Raw genomic sequence first — 22455 nt, forward strand, 5'->3', positions numbered from 1 at the left:
TCTTATGCCTATCACCCTATGCATACATTATAGCTATCTGAGAAGCGACACAAGGTTCTGGAGACTGGGACATAAGAGGTAACAACACTGATATGCAGAAATGTCATATTCTTCTGGTTGTCTTCCAGAGAGGATGAGGGAATATATTTCAAAACCAAACATTTCCATCAAGGAGCAGGTACAGTGGGGGTTGAGTTTGCTACCTCTATAGTGCTACCATGGAATTAAAATTTAAATGCAAAAAGAAGCACCGAAGAACTGGCTGCACTGACAGAAATGCTATTTTTGACTTTCCCTCTTCTTCTGTTGGGCAGTGAGGAACAGTGACAGCTTGACTCAAAATCACATCAAGTCCAAAGTGAAAACTGATCCGGAATTAGTCATGCCCCAGAGCAGGACTGGGCCTGCTGAGGGGTGAACCTTGACAAGGACCCTAATCTTGGAAATATAGTTAGAAATGGACAAAACTATGAATGCTTCAGAACCTTGACCAGTTGGAATGAATCCAACTAAAAATGTATGGGGAGGTTTTAGGGGGGTAAAACATTCAGGGTTTGGCTCATTTGTAGTTAACTCCTTAAGAGAGACAGCTTCAGAAAGATTTAAAATATGAGGGGAGCAAATTATGGCATATTGGCAGGAACCTTGTTTTTTAAATCTCTATCAAGGAATGGAGATTATTTGTTAAAAGCTGTTGTACATCTCTTATGTTGCTTTCCTGCAGTCACCAGATGGAATAATTTTATTGACATTCAATGGGAGTATCTGGCTACAGTGAATTAGAGATGATTGATATCACTTTAGTAGACTTTGCCACTGCTTTTATAAATGGACACATGGATCTCCTGCTTAAGAGAAATAACTGGAATAGATACCTGAAAAAAATGCATTAAAACAGATAAAAAAAACCTTTTTTTGTGAAACCAAGAACTATAATAACTAGACATCTCATATTCAGCTGCTGTTGCCGAACACTATGTACTGTACTATGCAGCTGTATACTGTATTGTTATATAGCTCTTCTCATAGAAAGAACCACTATAATTCAAACAAAAATACCACCTATCATAATGGGCTCTGAAATATCTAATTCACAGAGGTTACCGCTCCCGAAGAAAGGGAAAATACACAGGCTGCCATGAAAAGTTGACCTATATTAGCAGTTATCACAGCTATTCTCTATCAGAAGGACAAATTGCTGTCTCAGATACCACTGTGGGGGTTAGTACTTGTGGGTAAACATTGACCTTCTAGATGACTGTACTAATAAGGCCCAAAATATAGGAAGGGTTTTTTTTTGTAAAGCAACTCAGACATTCTGCACAGTGATGTTGGAGGAATAAACTCTGCTAGTCACTATACCTCTATTGCTGTTTTGCAGTTTATTATCTGAGGACTGGCCTACACTTAAAAATTAGATTAACCTAGCTAAGCTGCTCAGGGGTGTAAAAATGTCTAGCCCCAAGCTCTGTAGTTAGGTTGATCTAACCCCTGGTGTAGATGCGGTTAGCTTGACAGAAGAATTCTTCTAGCTGCCACGCCTCCTGGAGAGATGGATTAACTACATCAATGGAAAATCCTCTTCTGCCACTGTAGGAAGCATCTATACTGTATCACTGCAGTCACAGAGCTGCTGCTGTGTCACTATAGCGGCTGCAGTGCAGACATGCCCTTAGAGCTGGCAAGGGCTGTAATACTGTATAACTATTACTGGACTCAGTCTTGAAAATATGGAGCTATAAAATACCCAGTTTGGGGCACAGACCTACCTTGTGTCTGTAGAATGCCTACCACACTTGAGAGTACTATGATCAACATTTCCCCATTTTCATTCCTGAAGTTGAACTCCTAAATCCACAGACAGGCACATAAATAAATAGTCTGATTTTCAAAGGTGCTGAGTATTGAAACCAATAAGAATGAAGGGCACTTAGCACTTTGAAAATCAAGTCACTTACTTATGCAACTTCATATACATTTAGATGCATGGCTTCAGGTATCCACATCTGAAAACACTGACCCATGTTAGTAACAAGAACAGAGTGTTATGGTCTCATGTTTTTAAGACTCATACACGTATGAATAGACAGTGCCTTGATTCATCTTCTATTATTCAGGACGCCTTTTCACTTGCTGGTCTCAGATATTAAGACTGAGTTCACAGCTAAAATTTCCCATAGGGATAGTAAACAGGATCAATGGTATATTGGATTCATTACACTACAGGCCAACAGCCATTGCAGGGTCAATTGTCTCTGGGGTGGGATAAATCATGATTTTACATTTCATTGATTTCAAAGCCATTGCTCATGTGGAGGGAGGGTGGCAAGAAACTAAAATGACATTGTTACTCATGGATGAACAGAGTGATGTATATATTTAGAGAGAATGAATTACTTTGCTGGTTAGACTTTATATTCACAGGCATCCATCTGTTCTAGGAGATCAAATGACTCAGGCAGGCTAAGCTACCAGAGGTGTGTGAGGCTCTTCTCTCTGCATATTTGTCCCTTTGAACCTCTAAATCAGCCTCTAATTAGGTTAAACTTTGAGGAAAGAACTTTCCTCCTTTTTGCTCAGGCATCAAGGCAGGATATGAGCTCTTTTGTAGTTAGAGTGCGGAGATTACATTTAAGGAAGCTCATGACTACGCAGTAAAACTTCTGTTTATCTATTCAGACACATTCCAATTCCTCCAAGATTGATCATATCTTTGAACCTCTTAGCTCTTACATAGTAACTCGGGGAAATGCAAATCCGAGATGGATGATGAGCTGCGGATGTGTGAGTAGTCTAAACATCATGTTCTAAAGAGGAAGGATAGTCCATTGGTTCAGGTGTTAGCCTGGGACTTGGGGGAGCCAGGTTCATTTCCCTGTTACACCAAAGACTTCCTGTTTGACCTTGAGCAAGTCCTTTAGTCTCTCCACGCCTCAGCACTTCATCTGTAAAATGGGGATACTACTTCACTTCTTCACTGAGGTGTTGTGTGGATGAATACATTAAAGATTGTGAGGCTCTCAGATACTATGATAATATGGCCATATAAGTACCTCTGACGTCTACAAGAGAGACAGGTGTTCTAAATTCTTTGAATCTTTAGAACCACTGGTTTCAATGCTGACAAAGTTAATTCATCTCTTTACCTGCTGAGACAGATAAACAGAATACCATGCTTCACTGTGTGAGGTTGTATCTGTTGAATGATATCTTAAACTGGGCATGGCCAATAAAAGTATTTTCATAAGAATAGGGATTGCCTATGTGCTGTTAGCTAAAAATTTCACCTTGTTCACTACTGTAAACAGTATTCTGCAAGCATAAACTACAGAGATGCTGCCTTCCATTCTGGTAGTGGCTGCCTGGCCTCCATCCTCTACCTCAGAAGAGGCTGCATTTCAGTGCTTCTGTATGCATCTACAATCTGTATATCCCTTTCAGGTCCTTTATGATGAAAGCTGCTATATAACATCCAATACCGTGATTGGGAATTATACATGTTAGGGTTTGGTCATCCAGTACAGCTTCCTGTAAGAGGATTATTTGTATATATCTTCCCATCTATGCAGCCACTCTCAACTCAAATGCTTCTAATGAGTTTGTCATAAACCATCTCATCAGGCAAAACCGTTCTGCTGGCTGATTGTCCTTAACTGCCAGAAAGGTTTTCTCCTCATTTCCAAGATCAATTTGACCTTTCTTAACTGAAGGCCATTGCACCCAAATCTTAAATCACACACTGCATGCCCTAAGGCACTCAAGGAAAGCCAATTAGGATATGAAATTTAATATTAAAATCAATAAAAGGGCATCTTTTACCTGGGATTTCTTTTTCTCCAGCTGGGTTTGCAGTTTCTTTCTCTCCTGTTCAAGCTCCCTCACTCGCTTTTGTAGCTTCAGGAAGAGAGTCATATCCATGGCTGCTTTATCCAAACCAACATCCTACATGGGGGAAGAGAGAGAGAGTGAGAGTAATTTTATCAGCCCAAAAACATTAGTGAATAGAGTTGGGGGAATAACAGATTTTTTGGTTCACTGGCAACTTCAAAAAATGTTTGAAGAATTGTTTTGAGTCTGACCAAAACTAAAACTTTCAAAAGAAGAAGCTAAAACAAAAATTTAGTTTGGGGCCAAACAAAAATCTTAAATGAAAACGTTTTGTTTCAATTCTGAGCTTTTAAAAATATTTATTTTTAAACAAGAAAACGTCTAAATGAAAATTCATTTCAAACCGAAAAAATAACAGTTTAATTTTTTTCCCCCAAAGACTTGGATACCCACTACCCCCAAAACAATTTGGCAGAACTAACACGTATTTGCAAAACACTTTGTTGTCACTGAATCTGTATTTTTCTCTGAAAAAAAGTTTTGGTTAAAAAATTTCTCCCAGCTGAAGTGGTGAATGCTCCACTCAGTAACAGTATGTGGGCTACGCACAGATCTGTACGTTCACGTCACCTTCCAATACTTAACACAAGAGTTTAAAGACGTTTCCACATTTTGAAAGACCAATATTAATATTAAGGGCACACGTTATATTAAGTTTCCAATCATAAATAGGTTATAAAGGGTTAATGAATGGTTAATGGGCATTTTAATAAATTAATCAATTGTTATATAGTTCATGGAGTCAATGTGTTGCTTATAGCCATGGCTTATATCCATCTATAAAAAACTCTTTACTGATTGGCTTAAAATCATCTATGAGACATACTAATGTATGTAACAGCTTAAAACACACATTAATCTTTTATTAACACATCATACGTTACTTGTAGATGGAGCTTTAATACTGAGGTGTGACCAACACTGAGGTTTTGCTATTGTCTAGAGGCCCCAATCCATTGTACTTACATAGTGGAGGCTTTCATCAGTGGTTCGCAGAAGGCTTGATAGATATTAAAAAGCCTCATGGCAGCCAGGTGAGGTAGGTAAGGGATTATACCAGGAGTCGGCAACCTCTGGCACGCCACTTGCCAGGGTAAGCATCCTGGTGGGCCGGGCCAGTTTATTTACTTGCCGTGTTGGCAGGTTCGGCTGACCGCAGCTCCCACCGGCCGCGGTTCGCCGTCCCAGGCCAATGGGGGTGACGGGAAGCAGCGGTCAGCACATCCCTCACCCGTGCCACTTCCCGCCACCCCCACTGGCCTGTGACGGCGATCCCCGGCCAGTGGGAGCTGCAGTCCACCGAACCTGCCAGTACAGCAGGTAAACAAACTGGCCCGGCCCGCCAGCGTGCTTACCCTGGCGAGCCACGTGCCAGAGGTTGCCAACCCCTGGATTATACAGATGGGGAAGCTGCAGCATGGAGTGATGACATGACTTGCTCAAAGTCACAGACTAGAAAATGGAACCCAAAGCATCCTAGGCCTTTATTCTAGCAAAGACTGTATTTTATACTCCAACTTAAATATGAAGTGTACTGTTTATATAAACTGATCTATGCCACTGTTAGCAGGGAGTAAGCAAAATATACTTCCCGTTCTTCCAATAATTCTTCACTTCCTCGATCAAGTCAGATATTTAACTAGGACATTTCCTTCTACATTGAGATATTTGAAATAGTTCTTACAGAGAGGATGTGTTGGCTGGCAAGGATTTGTAAAAAAAAGCAAAGAAAGAAAACTGTTCTTTAGGAGGTTTATAATGTAATTTGGTATCCTTTGGAACGAAAGATGCTATAGAAATATAACCTTACAATCAGTATTGATAGTCAGTCATAATAATGTTTAATGTTTTGTATGTGTTTCCATATTTACCAGGATGCACCCTACATATCAATACATTAGGTTTAAACAGTGTTTAAGGGCCTGATCCTGCACTGAGTTCTTAGTAGTGCTCTATGCAGGATCAGGGCCTTCAGATTTCCCTCTCATACAATTAACAAGAATCATTCATAGCATGAAAAAAGGATCAATTCTCACTAGTCACATACTCAAAGCTGTACTCTTCTCTACGGGCTCCATTTAGAGCGAGCGACATATCAATTATTCCCTCTTGACTAGCCAGAATCATACAGAGCCCCTTAGCCTGTCTGACTTATAGTACCTCCACTTGTTGTATTGCATCCTCTGTGTCTCCTATCTCAGATGTTGAGACTGATGGACAATTGGAATCAGACTCTAGACTGCTCTGGTTAGATGGGTTCCTTCTGTGTCCTGGGGTCTGCTGTCCAGAAAAAAAGAGATAATAGAGAGATTTAGTAGAAAAGACACTGTACTAAGGATTATGTAAACTAAGTTTTTGGGACAGGGACCTTATCTATTAGGTGTTTTATAAATAATCATGTACACTTATGGCACTTTCTGCTTAAAATAACGGGTCCATATTATTCATCGAGTCAAAGAACCATGTTCAGGACTTTACAAAACAGAGGGAGAGACAGCTCCTTATCCAAAGCTCTTACAGTTTAAGTAGCTGGACAAGACAATGCAGACACATAATATATCTGCTGGTCAAAAGGAGGATTCCTCATAAAGCGGTTTAGTTTCAAAAAATATTTTTTGATATTAAGAGACTGTCATAAGAGGGTCTACCATTTGCTTGCTTTTGGGCTTCGTTTCTGGTTCTTGTGCACTGGTGCACATTACGACAGGGGGACATTTAATCAAAATGTAGTTTAAAACAACAAAACACAAACACACCCAACTCCATTCACGTATATATAAAGAAACAAACACAACCACAACCAACAACTTAAAAAGTGTCTATGCACCAGACACCAATTTTCTCATGTATTCTTGGAAGCTACTTTAACACATCCAAGCCTGGCTACCTGCGATTTGTGAAGTTTGAACACACCCATCTGGATTTGGAGCCTAATATATATCACAACAGCCTTATGGTTTTCTTTTAAATGTTCAGCCTTTGAACTGGATGACAGCATCCCTTAATAACCAATTATCAACGAGGCTACTGCTAAAATTCTAAGAAGGCTGAATCTAAAACTTAGACTTTTAATATTTATGACACCACAATGATTTTCTTAGAATTGAATAACAGAGTATATCTGTGATACTGAAACAGAGAAAAGATAAGATTTTTGCCTCACTGTTCATAAGGAATCTGTCAATGCGTGACCAAGCGGCTACAGAAAACCATGCATTTCCAGAAGAAGGTGCTCTTGGTCTAATGTCAATGCATAACTTCCCCCTCAGAAATATCAACACAAATGAGTTCTATAATAGCATTGTTGTCATCAAATGAACTCAGTTGCATTATCCAGTTACCAATAATACACACAGGACATCAGATGGTAGTGGTAATGTGAAAAGCCTCTTCCATTACCTTTATAATAGTCATCTCATCCCTCAAATTGTCATATCTCTGCTCCAGCCTTGAATACTCCTTTACCAGGTTCTGATAACGAGATCGCTCCTCTTCCAGCTCCTTCTTCGTCAGGAGATTTTCCTTGACAGTGTTTTGGGCAAATTCATCTTTAAAAGATACATATTGAACTGTGATGTTCAGTTCTGAATTGATTTCTTATAGGCAACTGCAATATGTTTTATAGTTCAACAAAATGCTCTCTGCTAAGAGGCTTTTTTGTAATCTTGCACTCTTATTTAGTGAATACACTAACAAATCTCTGGCCAGCTAGGAATGTCATGGTTGTCACCACACTGCACAGAAAAGCTATTTGGAACTTCATGGATCCAGGTAGAATACTCTACTCCTGCTCCAAAACCAGAGGTCTCTACCAGTTGAGTAAAGGATAATCTCCTTTAGCTATTAGAAATACGTCTCTGATGCACAAACGAGCAGTCTGAGTCTATCCAATAGAGGGCAGCGGTGCATACATATTAGCCATATTACTCTATGGAAATACCTTATTTACCTATGTTGGATGTCAAGTGGGAAATCTATGCAATCATACTATTGCACACTGTTGGTGACTGCAAAGAGGTAACCAAACTAGGGGTGATGAGGGAAGAGAGAAAGAATCCCTAATACAGAGTTCTGGTAGTGCAGGATTACTCTGTACAATGCAGTCTTTGCTATGTGTACTTCCCATAAACATTAATCCTTTCCTACTGCACAGAATACCATGGGCATTTTAAAATAGTTTATTTTTTGCATGTGAATTTATTAATTTACAAGAACTCTTTTCTGAAACAAAATTTGTTTCCCCCTGTTATTTGAAGAAGAAAAAAAAATTAAAACTGGCAAGTCAAATTACCGTTTATTTTTTATTTAGCCAAACATTAAATTAACATTTAAATAAAAAAAACAACAACTAAACTAACTTTTCTCAAGCTTTTACATAGTGGAAACATTCACTCACAGATAGGGAACATTCATGGCAAGTTTTTGCAAAGGATTATGAACCTGCTCCTGAAATCAGTGGCAGAAATCCCATTGATTTGAATGGTGTAGGATAGAGCCTCGTAACAACAATGCTACATTGGAAAGGAGATGGACTGGGTGACCTAACAGAACCTTCCATTTCTACAATAATCCTCAGAAAATAAGGGTGGGATTTGTAAAAGTGCTCAGAGTCAGCCTCGCTCTTTTCTCGTTCAAGGGGCGTGTTCTCATTTACTGCAATGGGAGCTGAGCCTCTCAGCAATTCTTTTTTTAAATTTTTTGAAATTTCATCCGAATGTCAAAATTTGAAATATTCCAACCAGCTCTAATGTTTCTAATATTAATGCTATCTCAACACTAGGTAGAGCTGTGCTTAAAGATACCACTACAAAGAGGGTAAATGGTCAGCGTGCTGGGTTCAAATCTCAGTCTGCTCTAAAGAGAGGTCAACATTTTCAAATATAGATGTGTCTAACGTTAAATATTGACCAAGTAGTTCAGGTACCTAAATAAGTGGATTGATTTTCAAGAGTGCTGAGCAGTCAGCAATTCCTGTCTACTTCAACAGAAGATTCTGGGGGCTCAGCACTTGAAAAAAATCAAGCGTCTTGTTTAGGTGCCTACATATGAACCTCAGAGCTTAATTTTTCAAAATCTAAGTCCTGGGACAGCTGGCAGTCAGTCAGGACTGTGTGCCTCTACAGGGGTCCCTTGGGAAGCTTCCACAGAGCCCGGCATGCATTATGCCTAATGCTAGCTAGTGCCTGCCGAAAGGCACTCAGAAATTCACCTCTAATTGAAGCCAATATATTTTGCTATGTTAAGCTGAATAGAGTCTGATAATAAGCGCAATACGTGCAAGAGTGGAATGTATTCCTTTCCCGCCCTGGGACTTTCCGGGTTGTTTCCCTCTGTAGTTCTCTCACAATCTAAATCTCTGCTTTAAAATTTCACTTCATTCTGTCACATTCAAGACGCCATTCATCATTGTTCAAATATTACTGTTTGAACATCTCTGCATCTAGGCTTCCATCTGTCAGCATTAAAGGGTCCCCCCTCCAATCACAGTCATCCTGATGAAATTCTAAGATGTAACTGAATGGAAAACCCCGTTAGGTACTATATTCCTTATTGAATGCCTCCCTGATTAAATCAGGTTCATGTCTTGTCATCCCCTGGCACAGTACAGAGAGAATAGAACTGTTGAATAACAACAAACGTCGTCAAAGAAATAAAGGCTGCTGGAAGATTAGCACATTTCAGTTTATGAGCCATTGCTGGGGCATAGGAGAGAAATGAATTTTATGAAAAACAGCTTAATCCTCGGTTTATTGCAAGTGTTATGAAGCTATAAACCATTCTTCTTACCTTCAGACTGACACAGGATTCTGTTGTTAAGCTCCTCTTTTTCCTGTTTCAAAAGAGCATTCTCCTCTTCTAGATCTGACACGCGCTAAAGAAGAAACAAGGCAAAGTAATTCCTCTTGTAGTGTAGGGCAGCTCCAGGTCAGGCTCTCTTCAGGGGAATAAGTTTCACACACACACAGTTTTTTTGTTTGTTTGGTAAGTTTCTTGTTTGTTTGTTTGTTTAAACCAAATAGGGTTTTTTTTCTCCTGGCCATTTTGGAGCTATTCTCACTGCATCAGGAGCATGAATGGTAAAAAAAAGATTAACTGCAACTGAAGGGTGTTTATTTTCAAAGTAAATTGTCCCATAGACACTAGTGTTTACTGCAAAACCTCAATGCAAAAAAGGTCAAGTTGGCAAATTGTATCTATTTCTTTGAATAGGAACACAATACACACCAGTCACAGGGCTCCAACAGTTGATTATGTCATCCAAATACTGAGAAGCCCATGCTCAAAATTAAGTACTGAAGATCTATACCTCTCTTAAAAATTACAACATTGACTTTGTTACAATATTCTGCAATTGATCCTTCTACTACACTATCACAAAACAGGCATTTGCTAGGTATAGATTTCTATGGCAGTGCAAATACCATTTGGAGGGGTTACAATTACAGGACTTGGAATGTGAAAGAAAACACCACCATGACATGTGTTAGAGACAAAGTATCAATGCTGCAGCTGTGAAAGGGTTCAGAAAGGTGAAAAGGAACAGAGAAAAGGAACGAACAGAGGAGAAAAAGTACACCATTGTTCTGAATATTCTAAACAGAATAATAAAAAAAAGTGCTGTACAATGTAAATGAAACCAGAATGCTACACAGGACTGGATACCCAACTGTCCAAGCGGATGTGTTACCAGCTATAACAGCATTTCAGCACACTGCCAATTAACAGGGGATTTAGAGGTAAAATAAAGAGAAAGAAAATGTTCTCAGACAAAAAAAAGACTATGCAGATTTAAATTTCCCAGGTGATGTGTCTGTCTAAGTCGTTATACTGTGCTTATCACCATGGTATGAAAGTGCCTGACAAACAAAATACTACATATTTCAAACTTTTTTAACTCTGAAATTTTATGTTTATACCCACTCACTGAATTTTATACTCAGATTCTATGCACTCTGGGATAAGAACTGTTTTACTCTGTTTTTACAGGACCTAGCAAATTGGTTCCAATCCTGATCAGGGCCTCTAGATGTTACCGTGGAACAAAGAGGTAATAAATCATAATAATTCCTCCTCCTCCTCCAGCAGTAACTGACAGATAGTTGATGACTGCACTGACTGAGCACTAACAATTCCTATTAAACACAGAAGTGATAAAAAATGCTATTTAAAACATGAGGCAAAGTAAAACTAAATATCATGTAGGACACCTCAACTCCTGGAGTGAAACTAGTAGCATTACTCTACCTACTAAATCCATTTATCCTTGGTACTGTTAATTTATTCAATAGTATTATTTTAGACAAGTCAAAACATGAAAACATTATATTAAAGAAGTGTGACGTATTGCTCTGTTTAAGTTGAGCACTTCTACTGTTGCCAGGAAGGAGAGAACAAAACAACACAGTATTCCAATATACTGTTATTCGCTAGGTCTATGCAGTTGCAGTTCATAGCATGACCATCATAATTTAGAAAATAGCTGCACAGAACATATGGGGATCTTGAGCTGCCTGAAGAAAACCAGCTCCATACTGCAGCATAATAAAGGTTTTTCCACTGTCCAAGCAAGAATAATGACACAATTCTGCTAAAACCCACGTATCTTTAGTATCAGAGGGGTAGCCGTGTTAGTCTGCATCTGTAAAAGCGGCAACAAGTTCTGTGGCACCTTACAGACTAACAAACGTATTAGAGCATGAGCTTTCGTGGGTGAATACCCACTTCATCGGATGCATGTCGACATGCATCCGATGAAGTGGGTATTCATCCACGAAAGCTCATACGTTTGTTAGTCTATAAGGTGCCACAGAACTCATATCTTTAGTGGCAGCCTAGTTGATTTGTTCATATTGAATTCCTCAGTTTTCTGGGAAGGCAGAATAAACTGAGGTATTTTATAAAACAATGGTTACCAAAATTGTTAGTGGAAGTAAAAGCAGAGAGAACATTCTAATGCAGTCAGAAATTCAACCTGCTTTGAACTATGGTGTTCAAGCACAGTAACTTACAAATCTTTTATAATGATCTATTCACAAGCTATCACTATCCACATCCAGCTCTCTGCTATGTCTGCATGCATAACAAGTTTACATCATAGAATTGTAGGACTGGAAGGGATCTCGAGATGTCATCTAGTCCAGTTCCCTGCACTCATGGCAGGACTAAGTATTATCTAGACCATCCCTGACAGGTGTTTGTCTAACCTGTGCTTAAAAATCTCCAGAAATGATGGAAATTACACAACCTCCCTCAGCAATTTAGTCCAGTGCTTAACTGCCCTGACAATTAGGAAGTTTTTCCTCATGGTCCAACCTAAACCTCCCCTGTTGCAATTTAAGCCCATTGCTTCTTGTCCTATCCTCAGAGGTTAAAGAAAACAATTTTTCTCCTTCCTTCTTGTAACAATCTTTCATGTACTTGAAAACTGTTACCATGTCCCCTCTCAGTCTTCTCTTCTCCAGACTGAACAAACCCAATTTTTTCAATCTTTCCTCAGAGGTCAAATTTTCTAGATCTTCAATCATTTTTGTTGCTCCTCTCTGGACTTTCTCCAATTTGTTCACATTTTTCCTGAAATGTGGCACCCAGCACTGGACACAATACTCCAGTTGAGGCCTAATCAGTGTGGAGTAGAGCGGAAGAATTACTTCTCGTGTCTTGCTTACAGCACTCCTGCTAATACATCGCAGAATTTTAATCTGATCCTCCAAAGCACTTGCAACCCCTCCCACCTTGGTATCATCTGTAAACTTTAAAAGTATACTCCCTATGCCATTATCTAAATCATTGATGAAGATATTGAACAGAACAGGACCCAGAACTGATCACTGAGGAACCCCACTTGATATGTCCTTCCAGTTTCACTGTGAACCACTGATAACTACTCTGAGAATGGTTTTCCAACCAGTTATGCATCAATTTACAAGTAGCTCCATCTAGGTTGTATTTCCCTAGTTTGTTTATGAGAAGGCCATGCGAGACATCAAAAGCCTTACTAAAGTCAAGATATACCAGATCTACTGCTTCCCCCCATCCACAAAGCTTGTTACCCTATCAAAGGAAGCTGTCAGATTGGTTTGACACAATTTGTTCTTGAGAAATCCATGCTGTTACCTATCTCATTATCTTCTAGATGTTTGCAAACCGATTTCTTAATTATGTGCTCTATTATCTTTCTGGGTACTGACATTAATGGATACTGCTGCAGACTAGAGAGAGAGACTGAGATAAAATAAAGAAAAGCCTTTTTTTCAATCATGCAGAATTACTAATGACTGTCTCAGCTGGATGAACATATGATTATGCTGTACCAGAATATGAACTTGAGTTTCATGTACTTAAAATAATTTATTTCAAATCTTTGGATGTATAAATGGGAATATCAGCTAGGAGAAGAGAGGTTATTTTACCTCTATTTAGCAACGGTGTGACCTCTGCTGGAATAGTGTGTCCAGTTCTGATGTTCACACTTCAAGAAAGATGTTGATAAACTGGAGAGGGGTCAGAGAAGAGCCATGAGAATGATTAAAGGATTGGATAATATACCTTATAAGTGCTAGATTGGAGGAGCTCAGGCTACTTAGCTTAACAAAGAGAAGATTAAGGGGTGATTTGATAAGTACCTTTATGGGGAACTGAAATTTGTTAAGAGGCCTATTCAGTCTAGCAGACAAAGGTGTAAAAAGATCCAACAACTGGAAGCTGAAACATGAATTAGTTCAGGGAAGATCTATGGTCTGTGTTATGCAGGAGGTCAGAGTAGATTATCACAAATGCTATTATTCTATGAATTTATGAAAAACTACGTATTTCTACTTTGAGAACTGGAGCATGTTTTAGTTTTAACTACACATTTTTACGGAACACTGGTATCCAGTGCCAACTACCTGACAAAAAACAAATGGAGAAAAAACTCTAATTTCTACTACAGAGCAGATTGTATTAAAGCTAACTGAGTGAAAAATATTTCCCAAAGGCTAAAGTACTATGTATGTGCCCTTTATGAAAGTAACCCACAAACACTGGGAATGGAAAAATAGAGATTTTGCAGCCTCGGGCCCAACTTCGATTGGAGAAAGAAAAGAATAGTATAGAATAGAAACAAAAAGAAATATCCTTAGCCAGAAGCTATCCTTTATCCTTGATAAACCCTAAATTAAAGCTTTTATATCAGACCTAATGGGTTTTGTTTATTGCTTTCTTGCTTCTATATGAAAGAGAAATGGGAACTTATCAACATTCACGTTTCAGAGAAATGTGGTGAGAACAGAAAGGTCCATTTAATGCAGGTGTAGATAAGTAGAGCATGTTATTCAGCAGCAATGCTGCAGAAATACCTTCTCCAGCTGAAAGTCTCTATCTTCAACACATTTCCTTTTGGGCCAGATTTCAAGAGAGCTCACATTTGTCTACATGAAGTGGCTGGATTTTCTGAAGCACTCAGCATTCAGCAGCTCCCATTGAGAATTGTCTATTTTACCTATTTGCATGGTGGGGACTGTTGAGTGCTGAGCAGTTTTGAAGATCTTGTCCTTATTTGGGAGCTGTTTTGAAATCTGGCCCCAGTTGTGGGTGCTGAGCACTTTTGAAAGACTGACCCTTTAGACTGACAAAAGATGTTAGGATTGTCCTAAAAAAAAAAAAAAATCCTCACAACTCACTGAATAACTCTGTTGAGTATCTCTTGAAATCCCTAAAGAACTGTTTCTAAGTATTCACACCAGAAAAGGAAAAGGAGATGCTCATCCTATAAATGAGAAGAATTATCCTAAAAGTAGGAAGATGGCAGAGAAAAGCAGAAAGAGTAAGACTTAAGAACAGATTTTGCAGTTAAATCGGAACTAAAATGGACTTGATCATGTCAGCAGCTGTCACAAGTCCAAGAAAGCAAAGGACACAATCAACTTGATCTAACTGGAAAAAAAAATGTTCTCAGGTGATTTTTGTGCTAAAATCTAAAGAGAATGCATTTCTGCCTTTATCACCATGTTTCCATAATATTGCTATGGGGAAAGCTTAGGGCTTGATGACCTAAGGAAATGGACTGAAATAGCAATTTGGAATATTCCAGAATGGATTCCTTTGTGGACACTCTATTCTGAAACGAAAGTCACAATAGCTTTTCTGCAATAACTATTCCCATTAATTTCCCTGTACCTACGAGCCGTTAGTCATATAGTTTTGATGATTTACTATGACAGCCACATTATCAAATCACTCAAATAGCAAAGCTTTACAATTAAACCCAGAGGATGCTTAGTACTAGCACGCTTTCTTCACGTCCAATCGCAACATGAAAACCAGCCTCAATGTCTATATAGAAATTTGACAGCCCCGAGCCCAACTCAGCTGACCTGGGCCAACCACAGGTGTTTGCTGTGTAGACGTACCCTTAAGGCTAGTGTCTGCTCACACTAGTGCGTTTCTTGTACAAAGGCTCGATATTGCCAACATTTTATATAACTTCAATTTCAAGAAAGATGGATTGCTCGGGTGTATTTACATACAGGGGCAGAAAGCAACTTCTGCCTCTAGCGCAATATACTGATTCAAATCCAGCTAAGCTGGTATTACTGAGAGTTATTAGAAATGGCAGGTTGATTGCTTATGGGAAGTGATTTGGCAATCTCAATCCAGTTCCTAGTGCACAGGTACCCACAACACAAAACCATCACTATCAGCATCATTAGCAGTCTCACGGCCACAGATTGAATGGTTCTGGGCAATGAACAAGCCTTCGCTCCCAACACTGTGTCAGAACATGATAGTATCCTTTAAATAGTTTTGTGTGCCCACTAATGGCGTTCTCTGTGCCCTATGTTTTAGAAGCCACCAGAAACCAGTTAGAGCAGCCGTACATATGTGGCTAGGCCTTGCATGTTTGTGTAGTTAGCAAACACAGTTATTTGGGACCCAATTGTGCCCAGATGGTTTCTGCATAGTTATGGTTGTGCAAAGTTGACCAGACACAAACACCATATGCCCAGGCCATGGTTAAGGCACAGAGGCAGGGAAGCTTGAACTGCCACTTGCTGTCTGCATTGTGTGGATAAGCAGTGGACTTCATGTAGTGAAAGGATGAAAAAGCAGGACTTTCGAAAGCCCCTGAAGGAGTCTGATGCCTCACTCCCACTGAAAGTCCCATAGGTACTTTTGAAAATCTCACCCTTAGATTCTTAACAAAAACAACCACCTCTGATTGCCTGAGGAAAAAATAAAAGGCCTACCCTCCATGGCGCCTACACACCACATGGAGGGCACGTGATAAACACAACACACACCTTTCGGAGTAGATCTTTCTCCTTATCATAGGTGTCTTCAATAATCTTCCTCTCACTGTGGGATTTCTCGAGCTCCAGCCTGAGGCTCTCAATCTCTTTTTTCAAGTTTACAAGCTGGTTGGAATCCCCTCGATTCTGCCGATATTGCTCCAGCTCCTTCTTCAGCTTTTCCACATCAGTGGAATAGGCAGAGGTAAGTGCAGAGAGCTGCTCATTCAGGTGCCTGTATTCTTTGTTCTGCAAGCCACAACCCAGGAAAAAGAAAAGGACCAAGTGAGCAGGACCAATTGCAAAAACAACAGGTAGAAAAATCCCAAATGCGGTAGGTAATACATTTTAAATAGTAGATGTCAGTGCGCATATATGCTCCCCTTTCCTAATTAATAAAGCAGACATAAGCCAAACCCAACTTAAAATGACAACAGGAAAACTTAATAGTAATATTTCTGTAACAATTATACAAGCATTTATTTACTTTGTTAAACTAGAAATAAATGCAAATAATATTTGTTACTTCTTGTAACAGAAACAGTAAACTACATTTTTATTACACCGTCAAAATAAGCAGCGTTGCTTAATGCAATTGGTTTGCAGTATTTTATGCTGCAGTTTATCTTTTTCCTCTCCGTACTTAATGCCTTCAGGATCCTGCTGTGACAATGAACTGTAATGTAATTGCAGGCTTGAGTACAAAGCTTTATGCCTCATCTGTGGGATGCAGTGGTTCAATAGGCCTTTTCACTCACACTGATTTTTTTTTTCACTTGTCATCAATTGCTCACTTAAGTAGCTTCCTCTAAAGAGTTTGAGATCTGAAAATTCACCGCCCCTTGGTTGATGCTTGTGGCTCAAATCAAAGTTAATGGGAATCACATCTCGTACAATTCCCTTGATTATTATTACAGTCAACCGCACAAAAGAATTTCTCTTTCTTCCCCCGAAAATTCACAGATCACAGCAGCATGTCCTCTTAGGTGAAAAGTCTATCAAATATCATTACTAGTATTACAGAGCCGTCTCCCTGGGTACAGTTGCTTATGATAAATAAGGTTATTTAAAAACTCTTCCTCTTTTCTTTTGTTTTTTTTTAAAGTGACCTGCAAAGGATTTTTAAAAACTGGGTTTATGCCCTTTTTTGCTTCTTTTGCTGTATTAACAAAACCTGAAAGATTTTTTGTTTTTTAAACGGTTTTTCTCTGGTTGAGGTTTACTTGGTCTTCCCTGGCTTTGCTGGAGGATGTGTTGATGGGTAGGGGGCATCTCAAGATGTATAGTATGAGCTCATGCACCTTGACAAAAGTGCTTCAGTTAACTCTCATAATTTGGTGCTTTTGTCAAAGCTTCAGCTCCTGGAGTCAGGGGAGTACAGGAGAATCCCAGCTTTCATTTTGGTCAATTAAAGTTTCTAGCCCATGTGACTGCAGAGAAAAGCTTGAAAATGTGAAGCCTAAAGGCTCAAAAGCCAGAAGGCAAAAACAAAGTCATAAATGTATTACAGGTGAGTCTCATCTTACGCTGGGGTTATGTTCCGCTGTCAGCGCGCAAAGCGAAAATCGCGTATAGTCAAAATTACATTGAGTGTAATGGCAGGCGGAATCACCCGCACTACAGGTACAGTATTTAAATTGCTATTTTTCTCTCTCCCTTTTTTTTTTTTTTTTTTGGCCAATCGCGCAAAGCTGAATTTGTGCATGTTAAATGTGCGTAAGATGAGACTTGCCTGTATTTTTAAAGTCTCGTGATTTGAGGAGGCCCAGATTCATGATTTTTGAATGCTTGGGGTTGGCAATGCTGTGAAAGGGTCAGGGTATTAAATCTTTAACAATTATCTCCTTTGCCAAAATGGTCATTAGTCACTGAAGTTAAATAGGTGTTAACAAAAAACAAACACGAAGGCTGTAGCCCTGGCCACAATGAAGTCAATGGCCATTTCCAAAAAGGTCCGTTTAGAAGTAAAAGTTATGCTTTGGAGGTGAAGAACTGCAGCACATTCTCGCCAGCTCATGAAACTCTGACTCTTCCTCCTCTGTAAAGGCACTTGTGACCACTGCTTGCTCTCTTAATACTAAGTAAAGTTTTCTGCATGAGCTCCAAAGATAAGATTTTGGATCTGTCAGGTGACATTGTTTCAATACCCATTAATAATCAGGGCACTTTTTAGTCACAGAGACAAAAGAACATTCACCTTCCCAAACGCAGCAAAGCCACATGCATCTAGTATTGGTTGTCTGAAGCATAAAAGTCACCTGCACAGTACCAAAGCATACCCCTCAGAAAACCAATGGGGTGTGTGCATGCATGCATGTAAAGCTATGCAGATTCACGGTATGCTTCTTTGGAAACAGTCTCACAGGGGAGAGTCACAGGCAGCTACGTTATAAGTATGTTTCATCACCTTTTTAGGACACACAACATGGAAGCATAAATGGCTAAAATAATAGGCCTGATGTGATGAATGAGGTACCTGGGGGTAAAGTATGTTGTAGCAGGCCACCATCAAAATGAACAAGAGTCACAATAACTAGATAGTATCAGAGGGGTAGCCGTGTTAGTCTGGTTCTGTAGAAGCAGCAAAGAATCCTGTGGTACCTTATAGACTAACAGATGTTTTGCAGCATGAGCTTTCGTGGGTGAATACCCACTGAGGGCACTGCTTGCATCCGAAGAAGTGGGTATTCACCCACGAAAGCTCATGCTGCAAAACATCTGTTAGTCTATAAGGTGCCACAGGATAAATAACTAGATAGGCACTAAATTAACGTTTGGATAAAAGGCCGCTTGAGAGCCTCATGTGCACCTCCCAAAACAGTAATAAATGGTGATCCCAGTGAACCTTGTCTTTCCTGAATGGAGAGCTCGGAATGACTTGCTGGAGAGAAAGCAGTAAGGATTAGAGGGTACTAATTCTTCCCTCTGAAAGGTGCATACGGTACAAAATCTAACTTCATCAAAAAGAGAAACTTCAACAAGAGATTTGGAGGAGCGCTAGATGAATAATTGATTTTTCAGTTCATCAGCAGTTCTAAAAAATAATAATAAAAACAATTGGTTTGACCCAAACTGAATCCAGAAATTTTCAGAATTTTTCAGCAAATTGACAAAGTGCATTTTGGGTCAAAGACAACATTTCCTCTTGAAGCACTAGATTCACCAGGGGATTTTGGCACTAGTCCCATAACAGACAGAGGAGGAAGAGCCATACCTTATAACTTTTACCCCCATGGTCAGGGGAATCAACCAAGCATGTGAGGAACTCAGGTTCAATTCCCCACTCTGCTTGATGTAGAGCAAGGACTCCCATCTCCCCGGTGAATGCCCTAACCACCAGGCTATAGGCTATTCTGGGGTGGGTTATTCTTAATATCTCCTGATGAAGCTGATCCACTTTGTATGAAATACTTGAATAGTCATTGGGTGAGAAAGAGAATCATGCTAGCCTAATGGTTAGTGAACTCTCTTACGAGGTAGAAGGCCCAAGTCCCAGACCCTGATCGACTAAATATTAAATTATTTATACTAAATGGAAGAGCTTTAACAGGAGAGATTGAGGGAGACCTGCCCCACATTGCCCAGTGGTTAGAGTGCTCTCTGGGGGAGGTAGAAGACCCAACTTCAAATCCCTGCTCTATATCAGGGTGGAAATGAACCCAGGAGAGTACCCTTAATTACTGAGCTGAAAGTTTAAAGGGGCACTCTCAGCAGCACCACCTCCTCCCCATTTTGTAAATAGGGCAAAAGTCCCCTAGTGAATCAAACACACACACACACACAAAATTGGCCAAAATTATTCAGCAAATTTGCAAATAGTTTTCGGTCAACCAAAACTGCATTTTTCAAATAAACTATTTGACTGGGAGGAAAAAAAAAAAGGCCCAGCTCTAACACAGCACTAAGCCAACTATTTCTATCTACCTATAAGCTTCCCAAGTCCTGCTTCCCAGCTGAATGATAACTCTGCATGATGCTTTGCCATTCAGGATCAGAAAAGCCAACATTATCTAAAGATCATATCTCCTCTATTTTTATCTTTGCACCCTTTTCCTTGCAGCAAATAATGACAAGTGGTTGAGGAACAATAAAATGGATACCAGCAGAAAGTCTGGTTTGGCAGGAGCTTTCTTCTATAACACAGCAAATCCCCACCCAGGGGATCTGTCTCAATGAGTTAAAATTTTTCTTACTTAATTCAGTGTGAGCTAAGGTTAAATGAGGACAGGCCCGTTTTTTTACAGATGAAAACAGGCTGGCGATTTTCTCCTCCTAGCATGCTGTAACCTTCACAAAAGCGTTCTTTATGCACTCTGCATGGACTACACAACTACAAACAGCTGGTAAATGGGCTCACTGTAGACTATCTTTTGTGGAGTTTAGATTGTAGTTTTGATTTGCATGCTGCTATGTAAGCTTCCCGTTCAGTAATCAAACTTGGGTGGCTAAGATAAGGCAACTAAGTCTGCATTTGGGTACTTGGGTCTCTAACTACCAATTTTAGGTACCTAGGTGTGGATACAAGTGGCCCAAATTGGGCATTCTAATCCAGGCACTCAAGATTGAAAATTGGACTCACAGGCTTCATTCACCACTGCCATAAGTGAGTGCCACTCATTTGAAGCTGAAAGCGGTGACACTGGCTCACAGTATTAATTACTGATGGCTTGATTGTCTGGACGAACTTATTTAAGACATACAAATTTCCTATCCTCTTCAATACTGCAAACAGCCAACAGGAACTCTTGTGTAGTACAGAGGCATGTGAGCTTTAAGGCTGTGAGAGACTGCACATGATACAGAATTTTTCCTGACTTGCCTCCAACAGAATGGCAAAAGGTACTTGCTAATGAATGGGTACCACAAACCCCAGCACCTTTTATCGTCTGTGTATATGGTAACAAGAATGAGAACTTATCTGAAAACACCACCATCACCAAGTGATACAAGGAGTCAATTAAGGAGACTGTTTATCTGCAAAGGGACAATCGAAGAGCCCACATTAATAGGATGATCTCCAGCATTTGCCTTTGAAATGCTCATGTTATGTTGTCAAGCTACATGGACAATGCAAAACACATCTAATTAGAATGGCTCACTTACTTCCTCAATAGCGAACAGGGAAAATCCCTTAAACTGAATTCTTCTTGCTAAAAGACCTGTAACCGAGAAGCTATACTGTAGCCTTCTTATGACAAACAGCACTTGATTAATGACTTCATCTTTTCCAAAAGCAACCATACTAAAAACTCTCTCTCAAACTGTCAGGCATCTGTCACTTAAACGTAACATTTCAAAATGCAATGTATTTGTATTACAAAGATGGCTGGTCAGGTTTAAAACAAGCCTATTCAAAAGGCGTTGCAAACTGTGTATTTATTCAATTTATTCGTTACCTTCTAGTTGGCTGTCAAATTAACTGACTCCCAGAATATATGGTACGGTCCAATGGAATGTAATAGTTACTCTGCATTCCAGGTATTTGTTAAAGCAGGAAGCTTAAGAAAAACACTTTTTCCAAATTTATGTCTGAAGTATGTGTTTTAATTCTAGCTATTCTGGATTTTCAACCATGTGGTTTGAAACTGCCTGGTTTTACTTTTCACCTCAATCAGCCTGGCGTGTTTTTTCAGGAGAGAGGGTTACTCACCCTCTGCAATAACTGAGGTTCTTTGAGATGGGTGTCCCTGTGGGTGCTCCATTTCAGATGACTGTGTGTCCCTATGCTTTTGTTCAGAGAATTTCAGCAGCAGTGCTCATCTGGGTTGCACATGCACTCTCCCAGTCTTGTGCCGTTGTCGGTGCCTATCTAGCGTGCATGACCAGACTCTCCACTCAGTTCCCTCTCTACTGAAGTAGAGGGGAGGAGGGCGGGTAGTGGAGCACCCACATAGATACCCATCTCGAAGAACCTGTTACTGCACAGGGTGAGTAACCCTCTCCTTCTTTGAGGAATGTCCCTGTGGGTGCTCAACTCCAGGTGATTGTTGAGCAGTGCCCTTCGGTGGATGGAAAGAGCTTCGGAGTTGCATGGGTAATTGATGACAATACAGTAAGTCCTACCAGTGTGTCCGATCCTGAGCCTGGTCTATTGCATAGAGCTCCGTGAACATGTGCAGATACCCAGGTAGTTGCTTTGCATATCTCTATGATTGGTGCTTGTTTAAAAAGGCTACTGAGGTTGATAAGGACCTGGTGGAGTGGATTTGGATCCCTGTTAGGGGTTGTAACTCCTTCTGTTGGTAACAAAGCTAAATGCACCCAATAAACTGAATGCACCCAGAGTCTGTTTGGAGCT

General features: G+C 39.8%; 1 protein-coding gene across 3 annotated transcripts in view; it reads right to left on the reverse strand.

The window, feature by feature from the left end:
• MYO5B (myosin VB) overlaps positions 1-22455 on the reverse strand; it is a 347217-nt gene that overhangs the window by 53054 nt on the left and 271708 nt on the right. For 2 of the 3 annotated variants that reach the window (XM_039543123.1, XM_039543125.1), the window contains 5 exons: positions 16170-16406; positions 9676-9760; positions 7288-7436; positions 6049-6168; positions 3820-3942 (listed from right to left, as the gene is read on the reverse strand). In XM_039543123.1, the coding sequence (XP_039399057.1) occupies positions 3820-3942; positions 6049-6168; positions 7288-7436; positions 9676-9760; positions 16170-16406 (714 nt within the window). The remainder of the gene's footprint in view (positions 1-3819; positions 3943-6048; positions 6169-7287; positions 7437-9675; positions 9761-16169; positions 16407-22455) is intronic. The other variant, XM_039543124.1, reaches the window with a different exon arrangement.

The sequence above is a fragment of the Mauremys reevesii genome, linkage group 6, assembly GCF_016161935.1.
Source record: "Mauremys reevesii isolate NIE-2019 linkage group 6, ASM1616193v1, whole genome shotgun sequence".
In the NCBI taxonomy this organism is placed as follows: domain Eukaryota; kingdom Metazoa; phylum Chordata; order Testudines; family Geoemydidae; genus Mauremys; species Mauremys reevesii.